At 38.1% G+C, this 12,080-nt stretch overlaps 1 protein-coding gene across 2 annotated transcripts in view; it reads right to left on the reverse strand.

The window, feature by feature from the left end:
- Nucleotides 1–2,658: 2,658 nt before the first annotated feature.
- Nucleotides 2,659–12,080, reverse strand: part of asic2 (acid sensing ion channel subunit 2) — a 37,095-nt gene continuing 27,673 nt past the window's right edge. For both annotated transcript variants that reach the window (XM_088007723.1, XM_014994685.2), the window contains 5 exons: nucleotides 8,761–8,914; nucleotides 7,495–7,586; nucleotides 6,942–7,021; nucleotides 6,021–6,089; nucleotides 2,659–4,489 (listed from right to left, as the gene is read on the reverse strand). In XM_088007723.1, coding sequence (XP_087863849.1) covers nucleotides 4,388–4,489; nucleotides 6,021–6,089; nucleotides 6,942–7,021; nucleotides 7,495–7,586; nucleotides 8,761–8,914 — 497 coding nt within the window. In that variant the 3' untranslated portion in view covers nucleotides 2,659–4,387. The remainder of the gene's footprint in view (nucleotides 4,490–6,020; nucleotides 6,090–6,941; nucleotides 7,022–7,494; nucleotides 7,587–8,760; nucleotides 8,915–12,080) is intronic.

Below are 12,080 nucleotides of genomic sequence, written 5' to 3' on the forward strand. Positions count from 1 at the left end.
GACAATGCTATTATCCTCAGAAAACTTTGTACCTTCACACCATCTTTTTTTAACCTCTGCAAATTAGCACCTTTGTTCCACAGACCTGTCCGATTTTTAACTACACAAAAATCCAAATTCATCACGTCTTTCTTGAACAAAAACTAAAAATAAAAGAAGAATTATTTTACAGAAAAAGAAAAATAAGTTTCTTTCACCAAACTTTTACATAGTCTACTTTTTTAATCCTTAAATATATTTTTTCTGCACCTATGAAGCGAAACTAAATCATGAAACGTGCAGAAAGAATAAGAAATCTGATTATAACTTGTCCACAGCAGTCTTCAGGACCTATGCATCTCTGCTATGGATAAATTCCCACCCCACTAAGGTAATCAGTGCATTTTCAATAAGTTGCTGATGCACTACCCCTGACCTGCAGGCAATTTCCAACGGATAAATATCTGCTAAATGAACCGAGATTGAAGAGAGGCTGAAGCCCAGCCTCTAAGAGGAGTCCCCAGAGATGTATGGAATATCATTTTGTGTAAACAAGAATGAGCCATTTTACATAACAGTTACCTTTAACAATGATGCTGATGCCATGCACTGAATTTAAACTAAATACGAAGCCCCATGAGGATAATTTCCCCCACGCAGCAGTTTATCACCACACTCATTCAGTATCTAACAATGAGGCAATTTTCATCTTAAACCTCATTTCCTTAAAGAAAGCTTCCTCTCACAGTACGAAGTAAGACTGCATCTTGGGTAAATCAAAGAATGAAAAGAGAAACTAAAGAATGGATATGCAGTCATGTTTAATAAATTAGTTTATGTGTTCTGATAAGATGCGTTTGTCAGACTAAATTACCTTTAACATACTTTTCACTAAGTGTACATTTCTGTAATAAAAATATTTTCATCACTGATGTAATATTTTAATATTGTTTTCTTTAGATAGAAGCAGAAAATAATTTTATTTCACAGAAATAAAGAGCTAGGTTCGAAAATTATTTCTTGCTCCTACTATTGCGTAATTTGGTTTTTACTGCTGTTATTTTGGTCTTTGATCGTCAACAAATCAAAGCATATTAGCAAGATTAAAGGTAAACATTGTTATTCTGTGCAATACTTTTTTTCCAGTGTCATTTGCCATGCTATGGACCTTAATTAGTCAATAAAAACACTGAAAGGATGATACAAATGCTGCTGAAAGTGAATTAACTCCTCAGTCACCTATTTGCACATAAGGTCTGGTACATCTAAACAGCTTATTTCCCTTAATTAAGACTGGAGAGCAAAATTCTGAAAATAAGAAATCTCTCCCAGCTAGAACTTAATCTCTTGTTTTCAAAAGTTAATGAGTAAAAAGGTTTTATATTAAACTCGGTAACGTCCTTTCCTTGATGACTCAAGTCACCTAAGTAAACCTTAGCAGAAACAGGTGAGGATGCCTTTAAGAAGTTCCAGAGTAAGTAGACGATGATGGTCCATATGCAGCACTGGACCGCTCAAAAAGTACAGCAAATACATTTCAAACCGCCATAATATGTTTGCACTTTGCCTCAAGGAAACAGATTTTCTTGCAATCTTTTAAAATTGTATCAATCAAAAGTTGGCCCGATTTTTTTATTATTATTTTCAGCTGTTCTACAAAATGAACAGGTGATTTTCTGAAAGTCACTTATTTAAAAAAATTGTGAACACCTGCATCATCTTTCAGTTTGATGCATTTTATTTAATGCTGAAAGTTATTCAACATTAAAGTGAATAATGTTTTCTGTATTTCATCCTATTATTATTTCAAAAGAAACATGAACAAAATACGCATTTGCTGTAGACTGTTAGTAGAAAATATCCCATGTAAAATTGACTAATGGAAATAATTGTATTTTACAGTGCCACCTCATCTGTAATTATTGTGACTGATAAAATAGCTGCTAACCGTGTTTCTTCTACAAACCCCCCCCCACCTCATCAGATCGCCAAAACTTCATCAAAAAACAAGTTTTTTTTAAATGTCAAATTTCTTTTCAAAATGTCAAATTGTGCAAATATGCGCGTCAATGGAAATGCAGCTAATGCCCAATTGTAATTTTGTTTGCATGTCATTGTATTTAAATTAGTTTCCACTGTGATCAGCCTTTCAGTGGAATATGAAGAGGATGAACTTGTGTAGGCAAACCAAATAACCAAAGTTTTGTGACCTGGTCCATCACTTGCAATAAAAGGTGCAATGTTCCTTTAAAAGACACAGAACAATAAAAACACCTTCCTCACAATATTAAACTTGTCAAAGTTTGACTGTGTGCAGAAGTTTACTTTTTCATTTTCTGACTCTTTGGGGAAAACATTTATATGGATAAAACGAATTTAGACTTTTGTTTTATTTCGACTGTAGGCTCTTTTGCAAAAGAGCTCTGCCAACATTAATTTAGCGAATCATAAATCATCTGCTGAACCAGCCAATTCTTTGTGTTGATGTGAGCTTTCATTCGCAGAGCTACTGGTGACATTTGTTAAGGTAGTTTCTTTAGGTGTATGAAAATATAAATATTATTCCTCTTTACTATTTTACATGGTGGGTTGACCTGAACCTCCACTTGTCATCATACTTAAATAAATCAGCTGGTCTTCAGTGTGTGTGTGTGTGTGTCATAACCACAAAGACACAAGTGACTGTAAAACATGTTTTTTCATTTAATCATTTCACATTAAAAACACACACTGTATGCTGCGTCACACAATGAGAAAAACGCTGTCCTGCAGTAACAACTGAAGCCAAAGAAGAAGAGAGGAAACAGCCAGTGTTGTTGCCACGGCAAGAAGCATCAGTGTCGCGTCCCCCCAGGCCGGCAGAGCACCGTGTTCGCCAGAAGCCACGACATGAGAGAGAACACAGAGACAGCAGGCTACGCCACACAGATGGGAAATCATAATTCAAACTCTCACAAAGCACTTGAATTCATTCCTACCTGCAACGCGCGCTAATTCTGATGACGGAGACCATGCTAGGATGATCACGGACTGGTAATAGAAAATTCAGATTCACTAAATCTTCCAAACAGTCTCGAAGGAGCTTTTGGTGTAGAGCCATTGGTAATCTCTGAGGGATCCAGCTGAGGAGGGCGTGTGATGCTCGCAGCAGCCAATCCGAAGCGCAGATCACACTGAGAACTGCAGACTGAGCGGAACCGCCAAAAACACGACCAAGCCTCTTCACCTGGAGCCAAAGCTGTTTCCGATCAGCGTCAGGTGTGTTTGCTGGGTACCCGTTTGATAAGGACAAAAATAAAAACATATTTACAGCTCACGCAGCAAACCCACCGGATTAAGTCGTCCCGCCTCCTCATGGTGCTTCTGTTGAAGTTTTATACAGATTTAAATTGCCAAGCTTGTGATTTTCATCTTTTGGTTGAGGATAAAAATAAAGGGACATAATAATAGTCAACCTTAAGCATCGCCCTGACACTCTGTTAATCAAATAATGCCCAAACAATCCCGCTGTGTACATAACTCCTTGTTTGGCAAGATAATAATTTAGACTCGGTGTCAATTAGCTGAGTGCTCCAATGAGATGCGGCAGCCAGGAGTCTGTAATTCATAGTTGGGGTCTGACTTACCTTCAGTGAGGTGTGTAAATAAAAACTCAAAGCTACAGGAGTCACACAGCAAACCTGGCAGCTGTTAAAACCAACCAGCATGAGAACGAAACAGAAAAATATTCATATCTGACTGTTTTCTGTTGGGGGGAAAAAGTAAAGCCTAAATTCTCTTCTCAAACCAAACCAATAATATTCTCTTACAGTACTGAAATAATGACTGGTGACTTTGACAACCGTCTGTTCAATCTGTACATTCAAAGGTTGATTCTTCACCTGGGCCTTTAGCACAGGACTTTCCTGCAGGTAGAAAGACAAAATGGCACACATGTACTGTAAAGCTGCAAGTCCAGCCTACGTATCAGCAAAGAGAGCAAGATAGATCAACACATGCAGTTTGGAGAACAGTTTTGAACAGCTATTTTGGCAGTGAGCAACATGTCAACATTTCTTTTTTTGATTTTTACATAGATATACTGCAGAAGAATTAGACCCCTCAGTAGGGATGCGTCCCACACGGTCTTTGATATTCTTTGTGCATATATGTGGAAACCCCGTCGAAGGGCCGGCACAGCGGAGGCTTCCTGTCCCCCCGTCACTACGGTCCAAGGTGAGAGAAAAAAGCTGAGAAATCCAGCTGACAGCTCCTTAATCCCCATTAGTGCCTCAGACAGAGGGCTGTGACGGAGCCTCAGTCCCACTGCAGGATGCTACAACAGGGATCTGTAGCCAAACCCGGTGGAGGCGGACTTCTCTTCGCTGCTGGGTATGTGTGGCTCTGAAGGGGAGGAAGGGGGCGGGCTTCAGCAGGCAATTTCCTCCAGGGTGCCCAGCGTCGTCTGGAGGGGGACTGTCACCGTGTGGCTGATGGATTCTGAGTGGTTTGCCACCGGGTCACAGGAGCTCTGAGAAGAAAAGATGGAAAGACTTTTAAAAGGTGTCGAGCCGAAGCGGGAACAAGCACCTTGTGGTTCGTACAGCAACAAATCAGCAGAAACATTCAGCATCTCTGCTACAGTGAATGGAGAGCAAAACTTTAAGAGAAATATTCTTGAGTTTGAGTTGTGCTACAAAAGGCAAGATGAGAACAGTAAGATACTCATGGGACCAAATGTTTCAACATGAGAACTACTTTTCTTCTGAGTCGAAGAAACCAAGACAAAGTCATTTAGCCATGTGTGCCTTCCTCAGATTTGAACTTTCATCTACAAGAATGTTTTTTGTTTTCAGTGTCAAAGTGTCCAACCTGAACTTCAGATCAAGTCAAAACAAAACTCTCACTTACATATGGGGTCTTAGAAAAATCTCTGTTATGGTCAGAACATATTTATACAACACTTGTACAATTTCCTCACGTAAATGTTTTTATTTCACTAATTTAAAAATAAAAAAAATCTACATATAATCTTTTTTTTTTTTACTATTTTTAAATATTCAATGTTGAGATGTCTCCCAGAATGTGATTTCTTTTTTAATTTCTGAAAAGGCTCAATATGAAAACAACATAGTCATTATAAAATAATAATAAGCATTAATATGATTTAATGTAATTTTATAATGCTACAGAACTATCAATGCTTAGTTTTAGTCTTGTGTTTTAAGAGAAAAAATGTCACAGGAACATGCCTGTTAAATCCCATTCTTTAAAAAGAAAACAAAGAATTTTCAATAAATCCTAATAAAATGCTAACTATCAAAAAAAAATTAAATTCACTTCCTGCCAAATAAAAAACTGTTTCCATGTAGAGCTCCTGCTTTTCATACGAACTAACAATGAGATAAATGAACTCATGTCACACTTGAAAACAAACTGTTCTTCAGATCTAAACACAAAACGGCACAAACACAACCAGCATCTCATTTTGTGAGAAAGAAAAAAATGATGGCCGAGTGCCAGGGAAGACCTCCGAAATACAACAACAGTATCTGAACACAGATCAAACCGCGTCGGTTATGTCTTTGTGTGCCCGACTCTTCTGTTCCTGTCTGCGATATTTGCACTGCCGTTGTTTTATTTGCAAAACCAACACAGGCAGAATATTCAGAAGGCGGTGTGTTTGTCTCTGTCACTAAGAATATTTAGTTTGCCTAAACTGCAACAGTTTCATTTCTATCTGCCTTGAACAGAGAAGAGAATCTAAATTATCTGCAGAGCGACTTGTCGTGTTGTAAGTTATCAGGGCTGAAGTTTCGTTCACATCAACAATCCTGTTGATCGAATCTTAATGATGACGCATGGGTTTCGTTATACGGATCGGTCCAGAATCTACAGGGTGAGTTTTTGGTTTTTTAAGCTAAAAAGTGTTTAACTGTTCACTCATTTTTCATGCTTCTGCTTCTCCTGCTTTTGCAAAGACAGAAAAGAACAAAGTTTGAAGGAAATTACAGAGAATCCACATGATAAATGACTGGAAATGAATATGCAAAGGTTTGTACCACTTCCTCAGCATGACTCTCATCTTCCTCCTCTCTGCTGAGTAAGTCCAGTAATCTGTCCTTCACCACCTGTAGATCAGAAAGTAACACAGAGAGATTCTCTGTGTTAAAGCATCTAAACAATTCATACTGTGTGCAGAGAGTAACTTGGCTGTAGTCGAGGTGAGCAAGGATGGTATATAAAGCAGAAATCATTCCAATATAACTCAGAACAAAAGCTCTCCAGGTCAGCTTTGGAGAGAAAGAACTGGGTGATTTGAGGGTTTTAGATATCAATGACTCAATTATGCCATCAGAATAAAAGCAAAAAAAGAAATCTTTGCAATTACTTTCTCTCTGAATTTCAGAAATCTCAAAAAGTGCAGACAATTATTTGCTCATCAGACAAAAAGATGAAGCTGAAAGAAACACAAAAGCCCTAAAAAGAAGCATTCAGTTGAGAAAACGTAATAGAAATTTACAATCCGTGGCCCTTCATCTCAGCCAGCTCTAAAGTAAGTCCGGCTTTTATCTGCTTTTAGCGCGAGCCACACTGACTCTGGTTTCAGCTGCTCTGGTAGTCGGTGCTTTAGCTTTTCACAAAGCCAGAAAAACAAACCATTGAAATAAGACTCTACAAAAGCTTCTGCTGTGCTCAAATCCTAAGAAAAGTTTTTTAAAAATATGGAAACTAAACGGCAAATACATCACTGTTCCACACTTTTGTTTTTTTTTTTTTTATAAAATAGTAATTACTTTCTGGAAGAGAAAGATTTTGCTCCTCAAAAATCATTTCAAGACATTATCACAGTGGTTGGTATGCAAACATTAAAACTGCTTCATGTAGCTTCATTTCACCATGATGATGATTTTACAATATTGTTTTCTAAAAACAGATTTTGGAAAAAGTGTGTAAAACTAAAAACAAGTCAAGTCACTGACCTCATAGGCGTAGTCAAACAGTTCTAAGATGGTGAGGATGCTGGCTCCGATGAACAAACCCATCTGTCCTCCAATATCACCTGCAGACAGATGCAGGTGCAGTAAGAAAAAAGAAGAAACAGCCCACATGACCTCAAATCCTAAGATTAACAAATAGAAAAATGTATTTATTTTCTTTTACACTGAGCGCTTCGAGCAAGAAGGCGGCAGAAAGCAAAAACAACTATTTATCGGTATTTTACTCCTGGTATCCTTGGCATTCTTAAAGGACGTGTTCTATGAGCAGTTTCTGCAGTTTTGGATAATAGTTCCCTTTTTATTGTTCATTCTGGACCTGCAAACCTTTAACATACACAGAAGTCCATCGAACTTAAAGTTCTGGAAATAAAATCTAATAAAAAGCTTGCTGTGACAGAAGTGATAAAATCCAAATAAATCAAAAATGTCAAGGTGAGCCATTACCATTAATGTGATCAGATGCATATCTAAGATTAATAAAAGAATGAGCGATGAACCCAGCTTTGGCAAATGAAGGCCGTTCTGGCAGACATACCCAGTAATCCTGCCACCTCGTAGGCTTTTTTCTGCTCGATGGTCTCGTAGTTCAGAGCTTCGAAGAACACATCCAGCACCAAGATGTTGTCTCTGCAAAAGACGAAATATAGTCAGAGTTTTTCTAACGTTGGAAACGTAATGATCGACGGTTTTTAACCGAATGGACGGAGAACGAGCCGGTAGCTGATGCTTGGCAGGTAATCACAGTTGGACAAGCAGTGCCCTGTGAAAGCTTTCAAACCCTTAAAACTTTTTCTGATCATAAGCTTCAATCTGTTGTTAGATTTTGTGTCATTTTTACAAATAAAACCATTTTTATTCAGCCTCTTTTTATTCAAAATATACGTAAATAAAAGCCACTGCAATCAATTTCCTTCATGGTTATTAATGGTGTGTGTGTTCACATGTTTGTAATTTGATCTCGGTAAAATCCAGCTGCTGTGTGAAGGTTTTTGTTAGAAAGCCGCACAGAGACCAAGAATCACAGCAGAAAGGTCAGAGGTGAAGGTGTGAAGTGGATTAAAGCAGACAAATGTGTCAGCGGCTGCAAAGACTCAATTCGAGGCCAGACGTTCACCTTCCAGCAGAATAATAACAACAAATGCTCAGAGCTGCAATTTTTATATTATTTACAGGTTAAGGCCAAGGCATACTAAGCATGTCAGAGTGGCTTAGTCAAAGTTCAGACCTAAATTGGGAATCAGGAGAGGAGATGTGCAAAGTGTGTCAGAACATATCCCAAAAGGCTTGTAAAATGTGGTTCTACAAAGTGCTAAACAGAGGAGGATAACTAGAAAAGCATAACACAATTATTAGATTTTAACTTGTAAAAATTAGAAAAAACTCATGTTCACAATGATGCACTTTCTTATGTTGGGTGTCACTTGAAATCTAAGTAAAATATGATATATTTAATACTTCTATGATTAAAAATAAAAACAGGTTTTGTAAAACTCCATAAATCTAAATGCCTCAGCCAAAAAATAATAAATAAAACTATAAATAAATGCAATAAAAGATGATCTATATGTAATGCCTCTTAGATCCATTGAAGGCTGATAATTGTAATGCTATATTTAATGAGCTGCTTTTATTACATATATTTGTTTTAAACTTTTCACAGCAAGTCAAATCGTCTTTTAACAAACTGACTAAAACGTCTGAAAAAATAAAACAGTGAGTTGTTACTTCCTAATAAATTACTTAAACGTTAAATGTTTCGGTGCTGCTGCAGTCAAACTGTTAGAAATACACAACTACTCACGAGATATACTTCTCTGACTTGTTGAACTTCTTCTGCAGGTAGCGCGCCGACGTCTTGCTGGGGATCTTGACCATGGACAGCTCCTTGTTGTAGCGGGTCATGTTGCACGGCGTCCTGCACATGCAGCTGCTGCTCTCCACAGCCGACAGTTTGGCTTTGGACAGAAATGGGTAATGGCCACGCAGGAATATGGGCGGTGAAAATGAAATGCGTTGGTGATGGATGGGATGAAGTTGACAGAAATGGGGAACATTTTAGACGCATAGTCGGTCTTTTCCATCAGTACTAGTGTCATAAATATTTTGACACACCCGCTTTAAAAGGCCGTAGCTGTCCGGGTCCCATCACATTATTAATTCGGAGCTTCTGATGGACTCATGAATATTGTGCTGACCCTGTGCAAATTTCATTAAGGCCTTCTACCCTTGAGACATTTTAAATAACAATGAAAAAATAACTCTTGTTTAAAGGACCTTGGCTGAGATTTGATAATAAAATCTCATAAAATAAAAAGGGCCGAAAGGAAAGTCGTTTGCAGATCAAACAATGGATACATTAATCTAAAATTATGTAAGAAGATCAATTGTCAGCTGAGGCCATCCAGGGCATTTTAATTTGTGTTTTATTTCAGTAAGATTTTATATTTTTATACAAAATAAAAATCTATATTTAGAGTGTGGAAACTGAAAAGACGGTCTTTAATTGAATAACTATAAAAACTTTGCATGTTCATTTAATGAAAGGAGAAGGACAAAAAAACAGTTTCTTCTCTGTTCCAGATTTATTGGAGCATTAAGGACTGAATTTGTTGGTTACACAAGGGCAGTAAAAAGGTAATGACTTCACAGTGAGGACGTATTTTACACAATGCAATGACGTGCAAACAAAATTACGACTGGCCGGCTGTGTCTGCCTTGTTAGAGCGTCGTTGATGCATTATATTATCAATTAGGACAGTTACTGACTGAAAAACGCTGCCTGACTTTGTAAGATTTAAAAGCTTTGCACTTGAAGTTATCCATAAAGAAGGCAGCCAGGACTAAATGTCAGAATATTCTGACATTTTATGGAAATTTCACACAAAGTCATACGTTTACATCAATAAAAACTTCAAGTTAATATTAGAAAAATCGAATCAAGACGCTGACCAAAGTGCTTCACTTAGTGAACGACAACTAAAGCTAGCAAAATGATCAAAAGTAGCATAAAACACATTGATGTCCAGTTTAACTAGAAGTGAAGAGATTAAAAAAATATATATATTCTAAGCAGAAACAAGCTGATTAGATGATTAGATGACAAGAAAACGTGGACTTGTCTCTACAATCAATGAACAAGAGATTAATTGTAATAGCAAAGAAGATCAGATTAGAGGCGTAAGACTCGGTCGTTACAACTTTTAAAAAACAGAAATACAGTTTTAAACTGATTTCTGTAATAAACAGGAAGCTGGTGCAAGGTTTCTAATCCAGGGCTGGTGTCATTTTGCCGTTTGCTGCCAGTCAGGAGGAGCTGTTCCATTTTCTACTGCCTGCAGACCCATTAGCAATGCCTGATTAACACCTGTAATCCGACCGAGATGTAATAAATGCATGGATTACTGTCTCAGACGGGTCAGGAGGGATGGAGGCTTTGATTTTACTGAGCCGACAGAGTTCTGACAACGCTGCTAATCTGTTTGTCCCATTTCCTGGCAGATGGGTGACATTATGAATCTAATAATTCATAGAATAATCATGAGAGGCATCTAATTGCAGTTAATTACGTTTTCAGCACCTTATTTTCTTTCTATACAGAAACATAACTCGGCTTAGATAGCTCATTTTAAATCAAGATGTACTCTTCAGCTTTAGTTGTAAATTTACACAGAAACAGTGAAGTGCCTGCTGGGTTGTTTTTTTTTTGTTTTTTTTTTACAAATATTAAAAACATGGAAAACAGATCAGTTTCAGACTAAAGTAGCCTCTCAGCCTCTGCCTCTACAGGCTCTGAGCTTCAGAAAGCCAAGTGGATCTGACATTTCGCTTTTGTATTCCACCTGAATTCAAAGGTCACGCATAAAAAAAAAAACACACACACACACACACACACACACACACACACACACAACACGAGGACAGAAGGAGAGCAAACATGACTGCTGAACACTGCCCCATTTTACACAGCGGCTCAGGTCGTGTAAATGTTTGCTCCGCAGAAGCTCTAATGACAGCGTAAGTCATAGTCTGCATCACAGAGGGAAAGAATGTAAAGCTGTGAACACAAACATGCCCTGGAGCGGCTTCAGCTGAAACAGCCTTCACCCTGACAGCAACAAATTTTCGCCACAGAAAGCTACATTCAGGGCTCTGCTTTGGCAGCTTGAAGATGGAAAAAAAAAAACTCCCTCAGTGGATAGTTGTGTGTGATGCCTTCAGCTTACTATAGGAAAACTCAGACAGCGATGATTGTAATGCAAAGAGACACAAGCCTTTCAAATATAGCTCCGTCTGAAGTGTCTGCAGCTCAGACACCCTTCACTGAAGTTGAAGACTTGAAAATTGTTTAAACAGATGTCATTACTGAAACACTTATCCAATACAGTTTTAAGAAATCGTTGGATTTCAGGTGTTTCTTTTCCTTCAGGAAATTCACTGGTTATTCTTTGAATGGAGAATAAAAATGGGTTAATGCTTTCAGGGCTGCGCCTGACTCTAGCAGCTCTGTGGCAGACCTGCAGATCACAGAGCACAAGGCAGATCCCCCCCCCACGGTGCAATAATAGCTGCCGGGGTCTCGCAGACATGTAAGGGAGAGAGAGGATTTAATACAGCTCCACGGTGGTGGCTTAGTTTTTATTCAAATGTGACGTTATTGGATTCACAGGAGCACCTCTCTGCACATGTAAATGACTGATTCTTTGTCCGAGCCTCGAAACCTTTTGTCCACTTTCTTTACACATTTTCTCTTACTTAGAACAAATTACCATAAGCTCCTTACAGTATTCTTACTTTGCGAACTTAAATCCCAGCATATTTTGGAATATTACCTCATAGAAAACAAAAGCAACTTGAATGGATGAGAACTACTGATACAGTCGTTGTTGAAGAACTGATCACTGAGCTGCTGGTGCAGAAACCGCAATCAATTATCGGGCAGACTGCATCATATTCAGTCAAGGAAGATTAGAAAAACGAGATGTTAGAATCCAACAGATGCAGCAGCCTCTTACAAAAACAATAAAGATTTGTTTCCAAACCCTAAGGGACACAGTTACAGAAGTATAAAAATCCAATAAACTTTGGTGCATGCAGCCTCCTCTGAAACCGACTGCAGGAAAA

This window comes from Poecilia mexicana, unplaced genomic scaffold, assembly GCF_051168715.1.
Source record: "Poecilia mexicana isolate PSO_F unplaced genomic scaffold, ASM5116871v1 scaffold_8, whole genome shotgun sequence".
Taxonomy (NCBI): Eukaryota; Metazoa; Chordata; class Actinopteri; order Cyprinodontiformes; family Poeciliidae; genus Poecilia; species Poecilia mexicana.